Source organism: Bombina bombina, chromosome 2 (genome assembly GCF_027579735.1).
Source record: "Bombina bombina isolate aBomBom1 chromosome 2, aBomBom1.pri, whole genome shotgun sequence".
NCBI classification, from domain to species: Eukaryota; Metazoa; Chordata; class Amphibia; order Anura; family Bombinatoridae; genus Bombina; species Bombina bombina.
The window spans coordinates 140,258,954-140,282,808 of record NC_069500.1 but is presented as its reverse complement, the minus strand read 5'-3'; the positions used below and the strand labels follow the sequence as shown (position 1 = coordinate 140,282,808).

Genomic DNA, 23,855 nt, shown 5'->3' with positions numbered 1-23,855 from the left:
TTTTTTATTTTTTGCATAATTAGAGCCAATAAAAAAAGCCCACACTTTTATTGAAAGTAACACACTAAAATTGGACAAAAATATCTTAAAACAATAATATGCTAAACAATAATTTTACCAAGAAAAAAAAACAGGCAAAAAATGCCATTTTCGACCAAAATGTTTCTGCGACCAAAATTTTGGTGCATCCCTACTTAAAACAATTATAAATATCAATATACTGTATTATTCTTCATTTAGTTCTATGTAACATAATCATATTTAACAGGTTTTTTTTTTACCAATTATCCAAATAAAGTATAATCCTAGAAAACTCATTATATGCAGAACAGTAAGTGAAGTAATAAACTTAAACAGCAGCTCTAGGCTAGCATCAAATTTGAAATATGCTACACAATAATTTTACCGAAACTAACAGGCAAAAAAAACGAAAACCGAAATAGCCAAAAATGCCATTTTCGGATGAAACTTTCTGCGGCCGAAATTTCGGTGCATCCCTAGTGCCAAGTCTTGTGATTGGTTAGAATTTTGGCGCCAAAATTTTTTTGTGGAATACCTCTTCCTATCACTCCTAATGGATTATGGGTATTCATACACATTTCGTTAATTCTGTATTAAATTCTCCTTAACCCTAATAATATGTTTGATTGTTTGTGATGTATCTGAGATCGTTATCACTTGCAATAGTTATTGGACCCAAAAGTGTTATTTTGACTGATTTACTATTCTGTTATCGTCAGTTCTTACCGGTGCTTCCGGTTTTGCATATTGACTCCCGGTTCTGGTTTAGCGTGTCATTTCCGGTTTCGGTCATGACATATTTCGCATCACTTCCGGTCCCGGATTTTTTATCATTTCTGAATTGGCATCATTCTTGTGTCGGTTATATGTTTATAAAAATTATAATCCATCCATCCATCTATCCATATGTATAATATCAGATGATCCTCTTAACATTACGTATGTGGTCGTAAGTTTACCTCATAATAAGGAAGGGGTTTTTCTGATTCTTAACGGAACAGACTGTATTTAAATAAATAATTAAAGGAACCAGCAATAAGCGACGGGACAAGATCTATGTTATAGGATATTAGTCATATTTAAAAATAGACTATTTATGAATATGGTATAATGTTACAATACTACCGGTCCCGGATTTTCCATCATTTTCGGTTTTCAATTTGTCTAGTGTCAGTCATAAGTTCACCCATCTCTCAGTGTAGGTGATGTCTAAATGTCCCCCTATGACAAATTGTATATTGTCATGGGATTACTTCAAGGCAAAAGGAGGACTCCTACTGATTTTCGGAGCAGGCATAAGTAAAAACATATGTGCGATATATACAAAGGAACAGTTTATATGTTAAAAGGTGCTAGTCATATAAAAATGTAGGCTAGATATATGAATAATCTGATTGGTTGTGAGGATTGATATCCTCATTTATTCGACGGGTCTTGTGGTTATAGAGACTTGCACGTGACTTTTCGGTATTTTCCCATCATTTATTGATAAATGTGGTTAAATAGTATTAGTTGTGGAGGAACCATGTACTTGTTAAAAAGTGTAGGAACTTAGCCTTTTTTTTTCAAAAGGGAAGAAAAGTGGTGAAAGAAATCTGTAGGTCTAGGGAGGCATGACATGCAGATGTATTGGTCAGTTTCCTGACTGATATTAAAGGGACACTGAAACCAATTTTTTTCTTTCGTGATTCAGATAGAGCCTGACATTTTAAGCATCTTTCTGATTTACTCCTATTATCAAATTTGCTTAATTCTCTTGGTATCTTTATTTGAAATGCAAGAATGTAAGTTTAGATGCCGGCCCATTTCTAGTGAACAACCTGGGTTGTCCTTTCTGATTGGTGGATAAATTCATCCACCAATAAAAAGTGCTGTCCAGAGTTCTGAACCTAAAAAAAAGCTTATATGCCTTTTTCAAATAAAGATAGCAAGAGAACAAAGAAAATTTGATAATAGGAGTAAATTAGAAAGTTGCTTAAAATTGCATGCTCTATCTGAACCGCGAAAGAAAACATTTGGGTTCAGTGTCCCTTTAACTGCTCCATAGGCAATCAGCGTTGACGAGTATTGCTGCCTGCTTTATTCACTCAAGTCCATGTCAGAAGCAATGCTACTATCTGTCACACTTGAAGGGCCGTGTTCCTGTTCCACGGCGTAGATTCTGGTAAGATCGTTTCATATTTTATACATGTGTGATAACACAAGAAGACAGGGTCACAGTGTGACTCCTTTTACAGGGAGTGCAGAATTATTAGGCAAATGAGTATTTTGACCACATCATCCTCTTTATGCATGTTGTCTTACTCCAAGCTGTATAGGCTCGAAAGCCTACTATCAATTAAGCATATTAGGTGATGTGCATCTCTGTAATGAGAAGGGGTGTGGTCTAATGACATAAACACCCTATATCAGGTGTGCATAATTATTAGGCAACTTCCTTTCCTTTTGCAAAATGGGTCAAAAGAAGGACTTGACAGGCTCAGAAAAGTCAAAAATAGTGAGATATCTTGCAGAGGGATGCAGCACTCTTAAAATTGCAAAGCTTCTGAAGCGTGATCATCGAACAATCAAGCGTTTCATTCAAAATAGTCAACAGGGTCGCAAGAAGCGTGTGGAAAAACCAAGGCGCAAAATAACTGCCCATGAACTGAGAAAAGTCAAGCGTGCAGCTGCCAAGATGCCACTTGCCACCAGTTTGGCCATATTTCAGAGCTGCAACATCACTGGAGTGCCCAAAAGCACAAGGTGTGCAATACTCAGAGACATGGCCAAGGTAAGAAAGGCTGAAAGACGACCACCACTGAACAAGACACACAAGCTGAAACATCAAGACTGGGCCAAGAAATATCTCAAGACTGATTTTTCTAAGGTTTTATGGACTGATGAAATGAGAGTGAGTCTTGATGGGCCAGATGGATGGGCCCGTGGCTGGATTGGTAAAGGGCAGAGAGCTCCAGTCCGACTCAGACGCCAGCAAGGTGGAGGTGGAGTACTGGTTTGGGCTGGTATCATCAAAGATGAGCTTGTGGGGCCTTTTCGGGTTGAGGATGGAGTCAAGCTCAACTCCCAGTCCTACTGCCAGTTTCTGGAAGACACCTTCTTCAAGCAGTGGTACAGGAAGAAGTCTGCATCCTTCAAGAAAAACATGATTTTCATGCAGGACAATGCTCCATCACACGCGTCCAAGTACTCCACAGCGTGGCTGGCAAGAAAGGGTATAAAAGAAGAAAATCTAATGACATGGCCTCCTTGTTCACCTGATCTGAACCCCATTGAGAACCTGTGGTCCATCATCAAATGTGAGATTTACAAGGAGGGAAAACAGTACACCTCTCTGAACAGTGTCTGGGAGGCTGTGGTTGCTGCTGCACGCAATGTTGATGGTGAACAGATCAAAACACTGACAGAATCCATGGATGGCAGGCTTTTGAGTGTCCTTGCAAAGAAAGGTGGCTATATTGGTCACTGATTTGTTTTTGTTTTGTTTTTGAATGTCAGAAATGTATATTTGTGAATGTTGAGATGTTATATTGGTTTCACTGGTAAAAATAAATAATTGAAATGGGTATATATTTTGTTTTTTTTTAAGTTGCCTAATAATTATGCACAGTAATAGTCACCTGCACACACAGATATCCCCCTAAAATAGCTATAACTAAAAACAAACTAAAAACTACTTCCAAAACTATTCAGCTTTGATATTAATGAGTTTTTTTGGGTTCATTGAGAACATGGTTGTTGTTCAATAATAAAATTAATCCTCAAAAATACAACTTGCCTAATAATTCTGCACTCCCTGTATCTGTAAAGAATCAAGGATTAATATCTCCTTAGGGGGATTATTGAACAGGGGGGAATAATCTTATATGTTTATTTGATTTTATGCTGCTTTTATGTGTGAGATGTTATGGGCTTATAGGCTGTTATGGAATATACAGGTTTCACTTTCACTTTGAGAGCCATGCAGCTTACAAGCTTGGCACGCTTTCTCATAGCTGGGACGGTCCTGCATTGTGCACCATTTGATTTATTCCCTTTTTCCTGACCGTGTGTCTATCAGAGAGGAGCAATACATCTCTGTACTGTCTGGATCATAGGAGGTGGTGAGCGCCCCAGCCATTGGGGTATAAGGGTGCAGTTTTTTTGAATAAAATATGTTATTTCTCTAGTTCTCCGGTTATTGCACTAGCGATCGAGGATTCTGTTACTTAGAGGGCACTCCCTCTATTCCTAATGAGTAATTCCTGTTTATATGGTTAGGAGACCTTAGTTCCGCCCTCTCAATTATGTTCCATATGCCTTTTATAATGTGATAATATCAAACATGTTTGATACCACGGAGCCGTCCACCTCTGAGGAGTTTTGGCATCCAGTGAGTTGCCTACCCTACATTCTTATATCTCTACACATGCAGTTTTCCCATAGCATTGCTGATCCTCCATCTGGAGGGTGCCTTTTTTCACCAGACTTTACTGCGCAGTTCAGACGGCAGTGTCTGCGGCCTTTAATGCTTTACCTCACCCTGCTAAGTGCAAGCGAAAGGTTACGTATTGCACTCCTTCCCAGAGTTTATTGGATTTAACTGAGGGTTATCCGAGGATGAAGTTCTTTCTGAGACTTCAGAGTATGAACATTCTGGGTCTGAGTCTGCTGCCTCTAAACCTCTGGCAGCGGAGGAACCAGACTTTAGTTTAGGAATTTGCCCTTTCTTCTAAAGGAAGTTTTTGGTGCATTCAGAGGTTCCAGAGGCCACACATACACACACAGACCCACACATACACACACATACACCTACACCCCCTACACACAGACCCTTACACACACTCACACAGACCCACACCTACACAGACCCCCTTCACACACACAGACTCCCCCACACATACATATATACACATACCCACACAGTCTCACACATACCCAGACCCACACATACCCAGACACTCACACACAGACTCACACACAGACTCACACATACACACACAGACCCACACAAACACACAGAAACACACAGACTCACACATACACACACAGATCCCCCCCCCACAGACGCCCCCCCCACACACACACACAGACCCCCACACACTCAAGTTATGGCATGGCAATTAAAACAAAGCAAGCTATACAGCCCCTGTCTTAGAGACACAAAATAAAACTCACTATAAGGCAACTGTACTTGGCACATACCTTGCTCAACCCCATTGCCTGCCCTCCTCTGCTGCTGCTCCTGACCATCTCTGCTGCTGCCTGCTTAGACTCATTTTGGGCAAAAGAATCCCTTTCACTCGCTTGCTTTGCTCCTCTGCTGCCACACCCACAAATAGCTATGGCATCAATTTTGGAGTGCTGCACACTCAGGGGCTTATATAGAGGCGTGGGTCTGGAGCTGCAGCTCCTTGTGCCCCCGGCATTATGTTAATCAGCCCACAGCTGTCAGATATGGGGAGTAAGTGGAAGGCCGCATTGTAACCGGTTCGTGGGCCAGAAATGGCCCGCGGGCCGGTACTTTGAACCTCTGTTTTAAGGGAATGATTTTGTCTGGTCCAGGCCTGGACTCAATTATCCCCATGGTCACAAGGGGCAAGGGTGCCCTCCTTCCGCAAGAGTATATGAACTAATCGAAGGGACGATTTTCGTTCTTTTCGTTCTGATAAAGCCCATGTCAGCAGTCCTCCGCTAAGCCAGAGCAAACCAAGAGCTCTTGGAAGCCGGCTCAGTCCTGGAATAAATCCAAGCAGAGCAAGAAGCGTGCCGAGTCTACATCGGCATGAATGGGCGGTCCCCGGTCCTCTTCTGGATTGTGTAGGGGGCAGTATGTCACTTTTTTCAGTCGGTGCCTATCGCAGTGAGAGGTTTGGGATACTATTCAAACCTTTTCGTGGTCCCTAAAAAGGAGGGAACTTTCTGTCCGATTCTGGACCTAAAGTGCTTAAAGGTACACTGAACCCAAATTTTTTCTTTTGTGATTCAGCTAGAGCTTGCAATTTTTAGCAACTTTCTAATTTTACTCCTATTATCAAATTTTCTTCATTCTCTTGGTATCTTTATTTGAAATGCAAGAATGTAAGTTTAGATGCCGGCCCATTTTTGGTGAATAACCTGGGTTATTCTTGCTGATTGGTGGATAAATTCGCCCACCAATAAAAAAGTGCTGTTTAGAGTCTGAACCAAAAAAGCTTAGCTGCCTTCTTTTTCAAATAAAGATAGCAAGTGAACGAAGAAAAATTGATAATAGGAGTAAATTAGAAAGTTGCATGCTCTATCTGAATTACGAAAGAAAAAAATTGGGTTCAGTGTCCCTTTAAGCAGGTTTTTAAATGTCCCCTCGTTTAAGATGGAGACAATAAGGTCCATTCTTCCCCCCTTTTGAGAGGGGTAGTTCATGACCACAATTAGATCTGAAGGATGCTCCCTTCTCGTACCAGTCCTCAAGGACCACTTCCAGTTCCTAAGGTTTGCATTCCTGGACCAGCACTTCCAGTTTATTGCCCTTCCGTTTGGTATAGCTAAAGAAATTTTTCGAAGAGGGGACCATTCGGAATATCTCCTTTCTTCTTTGATCCTATGGTTGGCAGATAATCTAGAGAGCGTTCTCTTGTATTAAGTACTAGGGTAGAATTCTCGGGTACTGTAATGGTCTCCATAGACATGAGAATATTTTATCGTGTAACCCCTCTGAGGAAGCGTGAGCGAAACACGTGTCAGGGGTCTGGCTTCAGAGAGTTCATACTCCTTTTTTAACCGCTTACTCTCTATGATAACTGTTGATTGCCAATAGCTTGTAAATGTGTGTTATATTCTGAGATCAGGCGTTGTGCTATGTTAGTGAAACAAGTCAGTTCAACGTTAATCTAGCCCCTGCTATAGAAGGGGCTTAAGCAGACAGAATATATTACACCGAATAGCTGTGCCAAAGTTAACTGTGCAAGCAAGGACTTTATAATTACAGATAGAGTATTAGCTAGATAGCTCAAATCTCATAACCTGACATTCCACATATTAACAGGTCCTCTTGTTACAGAATTATTTCTTAATTTATTAATATCCGGCTAAAAAAGATATTGTTTGTATCTGACTGCTTGATATTATACAAACCAAGTACAATGTTTCATATTTAGATGCATGACTCTGAGATATTATTCACATACCTATGCTATATATTGATATCGAGAGAGTTCAAGCAGATAGAATTTATTACATTGAACAGCTATGCTAAAGTTATAATTACAGAGAATATTAGCTAGATAGCTTTAATCTCATAACCTGGCATTCCACATATTAACAGGTCCTCTTGTTACAGCATTATTTTTTAATTTATTAATAGCCGGCTAAAAAAGATATTGTTTGTATCTGACTGCTTGATATTATACAAACCAAGTACAATTTTGCATATCTAGATACATGATTCTCAGAGGTATTATTCACACATCTATGCTATATATTGATATCTAGAGAGTTTAAGTGTTTTTAAACGTGTATGATTATCTTTATTGGTTTAACTATTCAAAGTATGAAAGGTTAAAAATCGTTCCTGTATTATTCAGTGAGAATTTTTCCTAAATAATTGCAAGGGTAAAGAACTCCTTTTTTTTGTTTTTTTTTTTGTTACAGACTTTGTAACTCATTTATCTATGAGTCTCCTTAGTGCTATATTGCCCACCTAACAGGTGCTTGTTGATTACAAAAATATTTGGCACCTATAGGTACTTACCATTAGTACTACTTTACCTACTATCTTGTTACTATGAGAATATTTCTAACAGACCAAAGACGTTGCAAGCTAGCTTCAACATGTATTGCCCTCCAGTTCTCCTTAAGGCCATCTGTGTCTCGGTGTATGGAGGTGATTGGTCTCATGGTGTCCAGCTTGGACATCCATTTCCTTTGCCAGGTTTCACCTCAGACTGTTGCAACTGCGCATGCTGAACTAGTGGAACGGCGTTCATTCGGATCTGTCTCAACAGATTTCTCTGGACAACCAGTCGGGAAATCTCTCTCTTGCTGGTTTTGTCCGGATCACTTGTCCTGAGGGACGTCCGTCTCAAGACCATCCTGGGTGATTGTGACTACGGTTGCGAGTCTGTCAGGATTGGTGAGTTGTTTGGGGTGCCAGAAAGGCACAGGGCCTCTGGTCTCAGGAGGTAAAGCTCCCTCCTGATCTCATTTTGGATCTTCGGGATATACAATGCTCTGAAGGCTTGGCCTCTACTGGATTCCTCCCAGTTATTCAGATTCCAATCAAACAATATATCCTCGGTGGCTTACATCAACCATCAGGAGGGAACGAGAAGCTCCCTAGTTTTGAGGGAAGTATCTTGGATTCTGGTGTGGGGGAGACCCGCATTTGTTCACGGTCAGCGAGCCACATTCTGGGTGTGGACAACTGGGAAGCGGATTTCCTCAGCAGACAATTCATTCATCCGGGAGGATGGTTTCTACATCCCGAGTGTTTGCAGAGATATGCAAGAGGAAGATCTTATAACGTCTCAATACCAAGCTACCCAGATAGGGGTCGAGGTACAGGGATCCTCGGAGCTAGCAGATGCATTATCAGTGCCTTGGAGGTTCAACCTAGCTTATCCTTTCCGACCGTTACCACTACTTCCTAGTGTAGTGGCTCGAGTCAAGCAGCGTCAGTGATACTGACTGCTCCGTCTTGGCCGCAAAGGATATGGTTCGGGGATCTAGTGGGGATATCATCATCATCTCCTCCGTGGAAGTTACCTTGTCGTAGGGTTCTGCTGACCAAGGTCTCTTTGTACATCAATGTCTAGATTCTCTGAGGCTGACTGCGTGGAGATTGAACGCGTAGTCCTAGCCAAGAGAGGGTTTTCTGAGAGTGTTATTTTTACTCTCATTCAAGCTTGTAAGCTGGTTGCTCGTCGCATCTATCATATGGTGTGGAGGACCAACTTATTTTGTTCTCCAGGATGAACTGGAGAAGGGCTTTTCTGCAAGTCCCCTGAAGGGACAGTTTTCGGCCCTGTCTATGTTACTGCACAAGAGGTTTGCAGAACTTCCAGATGTGCAGCCATTTGGTAAGGCTCTACTGGGATTAGACCTGTGTTTAATAACACAGGCTCCTCCTTGGAGTTTAAATCTTGTCCTTCAGGTTTTGCAACGGGCTCCGTGGAGCCTATGTATGAAGTAGACATTAAATTGTTGTCTTGGAAGGTTCCTTTTCTACTGGCTATTGCTTCTGCGCGCAGAGTATCTGGGATTGCTGCCTTGCAATGCGCCCCTCCTTATCTGGCTTTTCATGCCGATAAGTATATAATAAAAAAAGTTTGTTTTTGTTTTAAAAATAAAAAATTTAATTATATGTTTTCTACAGTGCAGGACAAATGTCCTCTTAAAGGGATCCTCTTTCCTTTGGTTTACTGGTTGAAGTTTTTTAAGAGAAAAGCATGTTGTTCAAAATGAAGTAAAGTGTCTTGTACCAGAAGATGTAGTATAGGGTAAGGAGTCTTTTAGTTGAAGCGGTCATCTCCTTACTCCTGGGCCAATGGTTATGTCTTTTCTAGGTGTCTTCGTTATGGGCTGTCAGTTCTTTCCTCTTAGATTGTTGGTTGGGTCACTTTGGGGGTGGTTGCCACGCTGGTGCCGTTGGATTAAGGGAATCAGTTTCACCTGTTGGGCCATTGCTACGGTCGGGATAGAATGAAGACCTAAGGATTGCAAGAGTTTCATGTCTTTGTCCGGATCCCAAATGATATAGGAATGTTCTTTGTATTGAAAGAATAGTTTAACAGGGAAGCCCCATCTGTATTTTACGTTATGTTTTCTGAGACTTTGTGTGAATTGTTGAAAAATGCGCCTCTTTGCCAAGGTATGAGAGGAGAGGTCCGGAAAAATTTGTATAGTATGATAGGGATCTTTCAGATTTTTATTAAGGAATGAGGCTCTAAGTATTTTCTCCTTAAAGGTGTAATAATGAAGTCTATAACATCTCTTGGGGTACTTGATGTAGCATTTCTTGGGCGAAGGGCTCGATGCGCCCTGTCAATTAGCAGGTCCTGATCTTGTAAAGGTCAAATAAGTTCCTTCAATAGGTTTAACAGAAAGTCAGATAGATCTACTGACCCAATATCCTCAGGTATACCTCTAATCCTGCTATTGTTACGGCGTGACCTGTCCTCCAGGTCCGCCATTTTGGATTCTATATCTGAAATCATGTCTGCAAGAGATTGGGTGTAAGAGAGGAGATTAGCATGGTCTACATGAAGATCCTCATGTTTTCTCTCCAGTGTTTCGGTACGCTCTCCTAAAGATGAGATATCTCTTAAGTTCAGACACTGACGTTTTAAGCTCCTGCTTAACCCCTTAACGACACATGTCGTACAGGGTACGTCGCACACAACCTGGTCTTTAAAGACCAGCGACGTACCCTGTACGACATCAGGGTTTAAAGCGGCTGGAAGCGATCCTGATCGCTTCCAGCCGCTTTCAAGGTATTGCTGTGATGCCTCAACATTGAGGCATCACTGCAATACCTTTTTTCCAAAACCGATGCAGAGAGAGCCACTCTGTGGCCCTCTCTGCACCGGTAGCGATGGGCCCGATGGTTGGTGGGTGGGAGCAGCTTCAGGGAGGCGGGTGGGCGGCCCATCGCTACCCGGCATCCGGTTCCTGAATGTGCAATGTGCACGCCGGGTGCCGGGAGCGTGCGGGGGCCTGCAGGGAGCGCGCGATCGCGTAACAGCCACTGCCACCAATGAATTAATGAATGGGAGAGAGGGAGAGGGAGGGGGGGGGAAATAATTTTCAAAAGGATCTGGGAGGGGGAGAGGGAGGAGGGTATTAGGGGGGGCAGCTACACTACAGAAAAAATTTAATAACATGCAATAAAATAAAAATAAACATTTTTTGGAGGCAAATTGGGTACTGGCAGACAGCTGCCAGTACCCAAGATGGCAGCAAATAGGATGTGGGCAAGTGTTATAGAGCTGTTTGGGGGGGATCAGAGAGGTTAGGGGCTAAGGGGGGGTCCATCACAGCTAAACAGATATTTAAAAAAAAAAAAAAATCATAAAAAAAAAAAAAGCCTTTTATTTTAGTACTGGCAGAGTTTCTGCCAGTACTTAAGATGGAGGGGACAATTGTGGGGTGGGGGAGGGAAGAGAGATGTTTGGGAGGGATCAGGGGGTGGGATCTCTCAGGTGGGAGGCTGTTCTCTACACTAAAGCTAAAATTAACCCTGCAAGCTCCCTACAAGCTATCTAATTAACCCCTGCACTGCTGGGCATAATACACGTGTGATGCGCAGCAGCATTTAGCAGCCTTCTAATTACCAAAAAGCAACACAAAAGCCATATATGTCTGCTATTTCTGAACAAAGGGGATCCCAGAGAAGCATTTACAACCATTTATGCCATAATTGCACAAGTTGTTTGTAAATAATTTCAGTGAGAAACCTAAAATTGTAAAAAATTTAACATTTTTTTTTTATTTGATCGCATTTGGCGGTGACATGGTGGCATGAAATATACCAAGATGGGCCTAGATCAATACTTGGGGTTGTCTACTACACTACACTAAAGCTAAAATTAACCCTAGAAGCTCCCTACATGCTCCCTAATTAACCCCTTCACTGCTGGGCATAATACATGTGTGGTGCGCAGAGGCATTTAGCGGCCTTCTAATTACCAAAAAGCAATGTCAAAGCCATATATGTCTGCTATTTATGAACAAAGGGGATCCCAGAGAAGCATTTACAACCATTTATGCCATAATTGCACAAGTTGTTTGCAAATAATTTCAGTGAGAAACCGAAAGTTTGTGAAAAAAAATTATGAAAAAGTGAATTTTTTCTTTATTTGATCTCATTTGGCGGTGAAATGGTGGCATGAAATATACCAAAATGGGCCTAGATCATTACTTTGGGATGTCTTCTAAAAAAATATATATACATGTCAAGGGATATTCAGGGATTCCTGAAAAATATCAGTGTCCCAATGTAACTAGCGCTAATTTTGAAAAAAAGTGGTTTGGAAATAGCAAAGTGCTACTTGTATTTATGGCCCTATAGTTTACAAAAAAAGCAAAGAACATGTAAACATTGGGTATTTCTAAACTCAGGACAAAATTTAGAAACTATTTAGCATGGGTGTTTTTTGGTGGTTGTAGATGTGTAACAGATTTTGGGGGTCAAAGTTAGAAAAAGTGTGTTTTTTTCCATTTTTTCCTCATATTTTATAATTTTTTTTATAGTAAATTATAAGATATGATGAAAATAATGGTATCTTTAGAAAGTCCATTTAATGGCGAGAAAAACGGTATATAATATGTGTGGGTACAGTAAATGAGTAAGAGGAAAATTACAGCTAAACACAAACACCGCAGAAATGTAAAAATAGCCCTGGTCCTTAAGGGAAAGAAATTGAAAAATGGCCGTGTCCTTAAGGGGTTAAGAGATGAATAGTGAGAATCCATTTTATCGTATAGGACTTTGATGGAGTCTAAAATAGAGGAGTGTCTGGCAGAAGACCTGTCTGCTTGGTGGGTGTCAGATCTGCGTCCCTTTAGTTGAAATAATGGACTCCCTTGAATCTTCATCAGAGACATCTTGGTCACATTGGAGTTTGCTGTTAAAATGGTCTGACAAGGTTCTTTTAGGAACAACAGATTTTGTTTCCTTTTTTGAGAATGAGCCATGGTATGGAATGAGCGGCGCGTCTCAGGTGTGATAATTGCACAGATATTATTTACAATAATCTCCCTGGGAGAGGATAAAAAGTAGTAGGAAAAGGACCAGCACCCCTTGTTTGGTGGAGTTAGTCCATCATTTCTTTTCAGAGATGTAATGTAGCATAGATAGGATAACAGATTATAGGAAGGGTGAGGGAATGAGTGTGCTGTTCAGATATCAAGGATACGAGCCTCCTGGGATAAAAACTTTCTTAGAATCAAAGTCGTCTGTTTAAACCTAGGGATATTTCTTATGTAGCTGTTGCTTGATTGGAGATCAAAGGTAGTGAAGAAGTAGTTGTCTCTCCTGGGGAAGTGCTCCTCTAGGGCGATAAAGGTGAAAGGAAATTGTGGTATGACCCGTGGGCAAAGTGGGCCAATGGGAAAGGGAGGAGAGAGACTAGGTATTTGGATGTGATAGTCAGCTTAAGATGGAGGTAATTAAGGCAGTAGGTAATTGAATTAACCACACGTACCCTCAGATGGGCTGTAAATGCTCTAGTATAAGTGGTAGCTTTTTGAGTTATAATATCTTCAGTTGTAAAGGTATAGCTGGTGTTTGAACTTCAGCTGGTAACTAGTTAGTTTTGAAAAGAGGCCTAAAGATCTAGGGACTCAGACTATATAAAGTAAGACTTATAGAGGGAGATCAATGTATGAGGCAGGTCATTTTAATGTCCAGTGAGGGCAAATGTACCTTTAAATTAGCCTCTGTACAAAGTTAAGTAGTAACTTGTGCTCTCAGAAATAAGGTATAGTCTGCCTAGGTACTTGGGTAGTATAATAGTAAAGGCTGTTATAGATCTATTAAGGGGCAAGGTCTTATAGCTTTTGTTAAGAGCCCCAGTTATTTAGGGTGAGCTGTTGAGCGCTGGGGTATTAGGTGTATACTTTCACACTCACCGGGTGTTTAACTCCATTGTGTTGCAGTGAGGAGTTCCCGATGTAAGGAAATGGCTGCAGATCTACTCCAACCCTCCACTGTAAACTTTTTTTGGGGTTGTAAGTTTGAAGCAATCACACTGACCACAGCTATTTGCCCCAGGTAAGGTCCGTGTTTCTGCTCCTCCCAGGAGTGCTACTGTCTGCAACCGGTTTTGTTTTAAAAGCAACTGGGTTATGAGGGACCGGTATCGAGTGGTCTGGTGCGTGGAGCTTTGTCTGATTTGTAGGCCACTAGCCCTCCCTGCCTCTAAGTAGCTTCTGGGATTGCTCGGTAGCGTGGCGAGATGGGTGCAGAGACCTGGCAGTATCTGACACGATGATCCGTCCGGTGAGTTGTGGAGGCAGAGTGGATAGATGTCGCCCTTCGTTAGAGGTCCGTGGTGCCAAAGTATCCGTTGAAAGGAGGCAGTATTCTTTTGGGAGGCTCCGTACTATGACCTACACAATTAGTTTGGCTCCATGTCAGCTCAAGTTTAGCTAAGAGTGCTGCCACAAATCTGGGGTTTATGGCTCAAACTCTAGTCCATCCAGGGTTCCAATAGGTAGCAAAGGTGAAACAGGAGTTAGGTAGATAAAAGAGAGGAATTAAAAAGGATGTAAAGATGCCCTTTATGTGTGTTTAAGTTAGCTTTGACTACGGAGCTAAAAAAAAAATGTTACTGCTCCATCTTGTGGCTAGCTCCGCCCCCCCAGATCCATTTTTTTTTAAACAGAATTTCTCCAACATAGGTGTGTCCGGTCCACGGCGTCATCCTTACTTGTGGGATATTCTCTTCCCCAACAGGAAATGGCAAAGAGCCCAGCAAAGCTGGTCACATGATCCCTCCTAGGCTCCGCCTACCCCAGTCATTCTCTTTGCCGTTGTACAGGCAACATCTCCACGGAGATGGCTTAGAGTTTTTTAGTGTTTAACTGTAGTTTTTCATTATTCAATCAAGAGTTTGTTATTTTCAAATAGTGCTGGTACGTACTATTTACTCAGAAACAGAAAAGAGATGAAGAATTCTGTTTGTATGAGGAAAATGATTTTAGCAACCGTAACTAAAATCCATGGCTGTTCCACACAGGACTGTTGAGAGCAATTAACTTCAGTTGGGGGAACAGTTTGCAGTCCTTTGCTGCTTGAGGTATGACACATTCTAACAAGACGATGTAATGCTGGAAGCTGTCATTTTCCCTATGGGATCCGGTAAGCCATGTTTATTACGATTGTAAATAAGGGCTTCACAAGGGCTTATTTAGACTGTAGACTTTTTTTGGGCTAAATCGATTGATATTAACACTTATTTAGCCTTGAGGAATCATTTATTCTGGGTATTTTGATATAATAATATCGGCAGGCACTGTTTTAGACACCTTATTCTTTAGGGGCTTTCCCAAAGCATAGGCAGAGTCTCATTTTCGCGCCGGTGTTGCGCACTTGTTTTTGAGAGGCATGGCATGCAGTCGCATGTGAGAGGAGCTCTGATACTTATAAAAGACTTCTGAAGGCGTCATTTGGTATCGTATTCCCCTTTGGGTTTGGTTGGGTCTCAGCAAAGCAGATACCAGGGACTGTAAAGGGGTTAAAGCTTAAAACGGCTCCGGTTCCGTTATTTTAAGGGTTAAAGCTTCCAAAATTGGTGTGCAATATTTTCAAGGCTTTAAGACACTGTGGTGAAAGTTTGGTGAATTTTGAACAATTCCTTCATGTTTTTTCGCAATTGCAGTAATAAAGTGTGTTCAGTTTAAAATTTAAAGTGACAGTAACGGTTTTATTTCAAAACGTTTTTTGTACTTTCTTATCAAGTTTATGCCTGTTTAACATGTCTGAACTACCAGATAGACTGTGTTCTGAATGTGGGGAAGCCAGAATTCCTATTCATTTAAATAAATGTGATTTATGTGATAATGACAATGATGCCCAAGATGATTCCTCAAGTGAGGGGAGTAAGCATGGTACTGCATCATTCCCTCCTTCGTCTACACGAGTCTTGCCCACTCAGGAGGCCCCTAGTACATCTAGCGCGCCAATACTCCTTACTATGCAACAATTAACGGCTGTAATGGATAATTATGTCAAAAACATTTTAGCCAAAATGAACCCTTGTCAGCGTAAGCGTGGATGCTCTGTTTTAGTTACTGAAGAGCATGACGACGCTGATATTAATATCTCTGAAGGGCCCCTAACCCAATCTGAGGGGGCCAGGGAGGTTTTGTCTGAGAGAGAAATTACTGATTTAGGGAACATTTCTCAGCAGGCTGAATCTGATGTGATTACATTTAAATTTAAATTGGAACATCTCCGCATTTTGCTTAAGGAGGTATTATCCACTCTGGATGATTGTGAAAATTTGGTCATCCCAGAGAAACTATGTAAAATGGACAAGTTCCTAGAGGTGCCGGGGCTCCCAGAAGCTTTTCCTATACCCAAGCGGGTGGCGGACATTGTTAATAAAGAATGGGAAAGGCCCGGTATTCCTTTCGTCCCTCCCCCCATATTTAAAAAATTGTTTCCTATGGTCGACCCCAGAAAGGACTTATGGCAGTCAGTCCCCAAGGTCGAGGGAGCGGTTTCTACTTTAAACAAACGCACCACTATTCCCATAGAGGATAGTTGTGCTTTCAAAGATCCTATGGATAAAAAATTAGAAGGTTTGCTTAAAAAGATGTTTGTTCAGCAGGGTTACCTTCTACAACCCATTTCATGCATTGTCCCTGTCACTACAGCCGCATATTTCTGGTTTGATGAACTGATTAAGGTGCTCGATAGTGACTCTCCTCCTTATGAGGAGATTATGGACAGAATCAATGCTCTCAAATTGGCTAATTCTTTCACTCTAGACGCCTCTTTGCAATTGGCTAAGTTAGCGGCTAAGAATTCTGGGTTTGCTATTGTGGCGCGCAGAGCGCTTTGGTTGAAATCTTGGTCGGCTGATGCGTCTTCCAAGAACAAGCTACTAAACATTCCTTTCAAGGGGAAAACGCTGTTTGGTCCTGACTTGAAAGAGATTATCTCTGATATCACTGGGGGTAAGGGCCACGCCCTTCCTCAGGATCGGCCTTTCAAGGCAAAAAATAGACCTAATTTTCGTCCCTTTCGTAAAAACGGACCAGCCCAAGGTGCTACGTCCTCTAAGCAAGAGGGTAATACTTCTCAGGCCAAGCCAGCTTGGAGACCAATGCAAGGCTGGAACAAGGGAAAGCAGGCCAAGAAACCTGCCACTGCTACCAAGACAGCATGAAATATTGGCCCCCGATCCGGGACCGGATCTGGTGGGGGGCAGACTCTCTCTCTTCGCTCAGGCTTGGGCAAGAGATGTTCTGGATCCTTGGGCGCTAGAAATAGTCTCCCAGGGTTATCTTCTGGAATTCAAGGGACTTCCCCCAAGGGGGAGGTTCCACAGGTCTCAGTTGTCTTCAGACCACATAAAAAGACAGGCGTTCTTACATTGTGTAGAAGACCTGTTAAAAATGGGAGTGATTCATCCTGTTCCATTAAGAGAACAAGGGATGGGGTTCTACTCCAATCTGTTCATAGTTCCCAAAAAAGAGGGAACGTTCAGACCAATCCTAGATCTCAAGATCTTAAACAAATTTCTCAAGGTCCCATCGTTCAAGATGGAAACCATTCGAACTATCCTTCCTTCCATCCAGGAAGGTCAATTCATGACCACGGTGGATCTAAAGGATGCGTATCTACATATTCCTATCCACAAGGAACATCATCGGTTCCTAAGGTTTGCATTCCTGGACAAACATTACCAGTTCGTGGCGCTTCCTTTCGGATTAGCCACTGCTCCAAGGATTTTCACAAAGGTACTAGGGTCCCTTCTAGCGGTGCTAAGACCAAGGGGCATTGCAGTAGTACCCTACCTGGACGACATTCTGATTCAAGCGTCGTCCCTCCCTCGAGCAAAGGCTCACACGGACATCGTCCTGGCCTTTCTCAGATCTCACGGCTGGAAAGTGAACGTGGAAAAGAGTTCTCTATCCCCGTCAACAAGGGTTCCCTTCTTGGGAACAATTATAGATTCCTCAGAAATGAGGATTTTTCTAACAGAGGCCAGAATAACAAAGCTTCTGGACTCTTGTCGGATTCTTCATTCCGTTCCTCTTCCTTCCGTAGCTCAGTGCATGGAAGTGATCGGGTTGATGGTAGCGGCAATGGACATAGTTCCTTTTGCGCGCATTCATCTAAGACCATTACAACTGTGCATGCTCAGTCAGTGGAATGGGGACTATACAGACTTGTCTCCAAAGATACAAGTAAATCAGAGGACCAGAGACTCACTCCGTTGGTGGCTGTCCCTGGACAACCTGTCACAAGGGATGACATTCCGCAGACCAGAGTGGGTCATTGTCACGACCGACGCCAGTCTGACGGGCTGGGGCGCGGTCTGGGGATCCCTGAAAGCTCAGGGTCTTTGGTCTCGGGAAGAATCTCTTCTACCGATAAATATTCTGGAACTGAGAGCGATATTCAATGCTCTCAAGGCTTGGCCTCAGCTAGCAAGGACCAAGTTCATACGATTTCAATCAGACAACATGACGACTGTTGCGTACATCAACCATCAGGGGGGAACAAGGAGTTCCCTAGCGATGGAGGAAGTGACCAAGATTATTCTATGGGCGGAGTCTCACTCCTGCCACCTGTCTGCTATCCACATCCCGGGAGTGGAAAATTGGGAAGCGGATTTTCTGAGTCGTCAGACATTGCATCCGGGGGAGTGGGAACTCCATCCGGAAATCTTTGCCCTAGTCACTCAGCTGTGGGGCATTCCAGACATGGATCTAATGGCCTCTCGTCAGAACTTCAAAGTTCCCTGTTACGGGTCCAGATCCAGGGATCCCAAGGCGGCTCTAGTGGATGCACTAGTAGCACCTTGGACCTTCAAACTAGCTTATGTGTTTCCGCCGTTTCCTCTCATTCCCAGGCTGGTAGCCAGGATCAATCAGGAGAGGGCGTCGGTGATCTTGATAGCTCCTGCGTGGCCACGCAGGACTTGGTATGCAGATCTGGTGAATATGTCATCGGCTCCACCTTGGAAGCTACCTTTGAGACGAGACCTTCTTGTTCAGGGTCCGTTCGAACATCCGAATCTGGTTTCACTCCAGCTGACTGCCTGGAGATTGAACGCTTGATTTTATCGAAGCGAGGTTTCTCAGATTCTGTTATCGATACTCTTGTTCAGGCCAGAAAGCCTGTAACTAGAAAGATTTACCACAAAATTTGGAAAAAATATATCTGTTGGTGTGAATCTAAAGGATTCCCTTGGGACAAGGTTAAGATTCCTAGGATTCTATCCTTCCTTCAAGAAGGATTGGAAAAAGGATTATCGGCAAGTTCCCTGAAGGGACAGATTTCTGCCTTGTCGGTGTTACTTCACAAAAAGCTGGCAGCTGTGCCAGATGTTCAAGCCTTTGTTCAGGCTTTGGTTAGAATTAAGCCTGTTTACAAACCTTTGACTCCTCCTTGGAGTCTCAATTTAGTTCTTTCAGTTCTTCAGGGGGTTCCGTTTGAACCCTTACATTCCGTTGATATTAAGTTATTATCTTGGAAAGTTTTGTTTTTAGTTGCAATTTCTTCTGCTAGAAGAGTTTCAGAATTATCTGCTCTGCAGTGTTCCCCTCCTTATCTGGTGTTCCATGCAGATAAGGTGGTTTTACGTACTAAACCTGGTTTTCTTCCGAAAGTTGTTTCTAACAAAAACATTAACCAGGAGATTATCGTGCCTTCTCTGTGTCCGAAACCAGTTTCAAAGAAGGAACGTTTGTTGCACAATTTGGATGTTGTTCGCGCTCTAAAATTCTATTTAGATGCTACAAAGGATTTTAGACAAACATCTTCCTTGTTTGTTGTTTATTCAGGTAAAAGGAGAGGTCAAAAAGCAACTTCTACCTCTCTCTCTTTTTGGATTAAAAGCATCATCAGATTGGCTTACGAGACTGCCGGACGGCAGCCTCCCGAAAGAATCACAGCTCATTCCACTAGGGCTGTGGCTTCCACATGGGCCTTCAAGAACGAGGCTTCTGTTGATCAGATATGTAGGGCAGCGACTTGGTCTTCACTGCACACTTTTACCAAATTTTACAAGTTTGATACTTTTGCTTCTTCTGAGGCTATTTTTGGGAGAAAGGTTTTGCAAGCCGTGGTGCCTTCCATTTAGGTGACCTGATTTGCTCCCTCCCTTCATCCGTGTCCTAAAGCTTTGGTATTGGTTCCCACAAGTAAGGATGACGCCGTGGACCGGACACACCTATGTTGGAGAAAACAGAATTTATGTTTACCTGATAAATTTCTTTCTCCAACGGTGTGTCCGGTCCACGGCCCGCCCTGGTTTTTTTTTAATCAGGTCTGATAATTTATTTTCTTTAACTACAGTCACCACGGTACCATATGGTTTCTCCTATGCTAATATTCCTCCTTAACGTCGGTCGAATGACTGGGGTAGGCGGAGCCTAGGAGGGATCATGTGACCAGCTTTGCTGGGCTCTTTGCCATTTCCTGTTGGGGAAGAGAATATCCCACAAGTAAGGATGACGCCGTGGACCGGACACACCGTTGGAGAAAGAAATTTATCAGGTAAACATAAATTCTGTTTTTCCCTCTCCCAGGACCTGCTCCCATCAAGACTTAAATGCACATTTTAGTGCAGAAGATTACGGGCGCGCACACACGCCCCTCATCCCCGTGCGCGCTCCCGCACGCACCGGGGACTTATCCATCATCCGACAGGAAGTGATCCAGCGATGGACCGCTCTCTCTGCATCGGTCTTGGAATAAAGGTATTTCATTGATGCCTCAATATCGAGGCATCACGGTAATACCTTGAAAGCGGCTGGAAGCGATCAGGATCGCTTTCATCCGCTTTAAACCCCTAACGATGTACAGGGTACGTCACTGGTCTTTAAATACCAGTTTGTGTGTGACGTACCCTGTACGACGTGTGTCGTTAAGGGGTTAAAAAGAAAAATAATCCCTTTATTACCCATTCCCCAGGTTTGCATAACCAACACTGTTATAGAAATGCACTTTTTTTTTTTTTACCTCTGTGATTACCTTGTATCTAGGCTTATGCAAACTGCCCCCTTTTTTCAGTTCTTTTGATAGACTTGCATTTTAGCCAATCAGTGCTCACTCCAGGGTAACTTCACGTGCATGAGCTCAATGTTATCTATATGAAACACATGAACTAATGCCCTCTAGTGGTCAAAATGTATTCAATTTAAAGGCAGTCTTCAAGGTCTAAGAAATTAGCATATGAACCTCCTAGGTTTAGCTTTCAACTAAGAATACCAAGAGAACAAAGCAAAATTGGTGATCAAAGTAAATTGGAAAGTTGTTTAAAATTACATGCCCTGTTTAAATCATGAGTTTTTTTTTTTTACTTGACTGTCCCTTTTAAGTTCCTTTACAATAGGATGTGGCTACTGTGGGTAAAATGCCTTCCTTTTCTACAAAGAAATAGTAATGTAATATTTTCTAATCCGCTTTTAACAGATATGCTGCATCACTTTTCAAGTGAGTCAGCATTTAGGTAGCATGTTCCTTTAGCCCCTTCACCTAAAAAAGATGTGCATATATAGGTTGTGCTGTACTTTGCCTATTGTACCGCACAACGTATATATAAATCTGAGCTTCAGGAAGACCTTGAGTTCCTGAGCTCCAGGCATCTGCCCGCATATTAATGGGAGTGAGATCGGTGCTCCGGTTCCATATGAGGGCAGATGCCAGATTGTTACATATAGTGAATACTGTTTGTGTCACTGTGTGTAACAATCATCTGCTGGTGCCAGCGGGAGGTGTGGAAGTGAATCTGGAGGCGGGTGGGTGCCCAGCAGCGAAGGGAGGAAGGAGTGCTAAGATGGTAGGCATTACTTATGGGGGAGGATTACAGAGCTGTTTGGGGGGAGATCAGGGAGGTTGGAGGGTAAGGTGGGATCCTTCACTGCAGAAATTATAAAAATAAAAAAATATTTAATAAAAAAACAACAAAAAACAACACATTTTCATACTGGCTGACTGTTTGCAAGTACCTAAGATGTGGTTGAACAGTTGGAGGTGAGGGAGGGAAGAGAGCTCTTTGGGAGGGATCAGGGGGGAGAGTAATCTCTACATTAAAGCTAAAAAAAAATTTTGTGATTCAGAAAGAGCATGCAATTTTAACCAGCTTTCTAATTTTCTCCTATTATCAATTTTTTTTCCATTCTCTTCTTATCTTTATTTGAAAACCAAGAATGGAAGTTTAGATGCCGGCCCATTTTTGGTGAACAACCTGGGTTGTTCTTGCTGATTGGTGGGTAAATTCACCCACCAATAAACAAGTGCTGTCCAGGGTCTGAACCAAAAATTGACTGGCTCCTTAGCATAGATGCCTTCTTTTTCAAATAAAGATAGCAAAAGAAGGAAGAAAAATTGATAACAGGAGTAAATTAGAAAGTTGCTTAAAATTGCATGCTCTATCTGAATCACAAAATAAAAAAATTGTTTTAATGTTCCTTTAACCCCTTCACTGCCGGGAATAATAGAAGTGTGGTGCGCAGCTGCAATTAGCGGCCTTCTGAACAAAGGGGATCCCAGAGAAGCTTTTACAACCATTTGTGCCATTATTGCACAAGCAGTATGTAAATAATTTCAGTGCGAAACCCAAAGTTTGTGAAAAAGTTAATATTTTTTTTTTTTTTATTGCATTTGACTGTGAAATGGTGGCATCAAATATACCAAAATGGGCCTAGATCAATACCTTTGGTTGTTTACTTTAAAAAATATATATCATTTTTACAGGTAAATAAAAAAATAAAAAAACAAGGCTGTTTAGATGAAATGATAGCAAAATTTTTTAAATTTCTCTGGTATTTTGGGCAAGTTTTCTCTGAAAGTCCCGGTAGTGAAGGGATAAAAAATGTACAAGATATTTAAACCAAGAGGGTGTCCTTCCAATAATGTGTTTTTACCCCCTTTAATTGTGATTTGTTTAAACTTCCTATCATATAATTTACTTAATATTTTGTTCAAAATAAAATCCTTATGAGTTATAAAGTACTGTAAAAATATTTTACATTTTGGTTTTGAAGGTGGGGTATTTTTTTGTGTGTGGCTAATTTGGCACCAGGCACTGGCTTAATTATTTTGATAGCCAAAAAAAAAATAGACCTAAAGTAAAATGTTACTTTTTTATGGGGAAAAATAAGGTTACTCTAGGTAACCATTTTCTGTCTCTCTCTCCCTCCTTTTTCTCTCTCCTTTTTTTTTTTTTAATTTTTTAGACAGTGTCAGAACGTCTCCAGATCTCAGTTGCAGTTTGTAAAATTGCCATTTATACGGTAAGGTGCCTCTGATATAGTTCATTGAAATTCCAATTTGATCAAATCTGCTTTGTGTATGTCTTGTGTATTCTAATCGTGAATATTAAACATGCTTGGATTGGATGTTTGTGATTGTAGTAGCTATTACCATAGCATGCATTTCAGTTGTGAATTTTTTATTTTTATTATTTTTACTTTGTGTCATTCCCCCCCCCCCCCAACAACTTTGTAGTATATTTTCATCATTTATTTTGTCCTCTTTTTCACATACTTTAGCTATGAAAATTGTGTATTTTGTAATTATCAAACTTTTTGAACACCTTGCTGACTAATCATTGCTAACTCTACTACGCATCTGTCTGTAATTGGCTTTAAAGGAACGGTAAAACTTTTTTTTTTATATACTGTATATATAAAATGTTTAGTTATGCGTTATGAAACAACCTTGCAATCTATGTTCATTTTTAATTTTGACCCCGTTTCATGTAATCAAAGGTAACTCTGCTACATATATGTTCCTAATTAGCTTTGTCAGATAACTGCAAAACACTGCATTTTATACTATCGTTGTGACCTTGCCTTGTTGTCTGCAGATTAAAGCCCTGATTGGCTCCTCCAAATAAGGCAAATGGTAGGTGGAGTTTAGCTTTTAACAAATAATTGCAGGTAAAAGGATGTTTTCCTGCACCATGCACTTCAGTGTGTACATATGCTCATAAGGTTTGTCTGTATATGAGTAATTCATGTTCTCAATATACTTCAGACTCTATTCAGACTACTTACAGATTTATTTCTTTTAGTCAGGGTTTTGTCTTGCAATTTGTGTGTGTTTATACAGATTCTGTGTAGTGTGATGTAGTCAGATTATTGAGGTTCTATCTTCAAGCTATTAGAAGACGATTAAATACAGTAGAATT

General features: G+C 41.6%; 1 protein-coding gene across 2 annotated transcripts in view; it reads left to right on the top strand.

Annotated features, from left to right (window-relative positions):
- ARL15 (ADP ribosylation factor like GTPase 15) overlaps window positions 1-23,855 on the top strand; it is a 991,451-nt gene that overhangs the window by 64,306 nt on the left and 903,290 nt on the right. The window contains exon 2 of one of the 2 annotated variants that reach the window (XM_053701273.1): window positions 22,900-22,956. The exons of the other annotated variant lie outside the window; for it this stretch is intronic. Within the exon in view, the coding sequence (XP_053557248.1) occupies window positions 22,900-22,956 (57 nt within the window). The remainder of the gene's footprint in view (window positions 1-22,899; window positions 22,957-23,855) is intronic. 2 annotated transcript variants of the gene reach the window in all.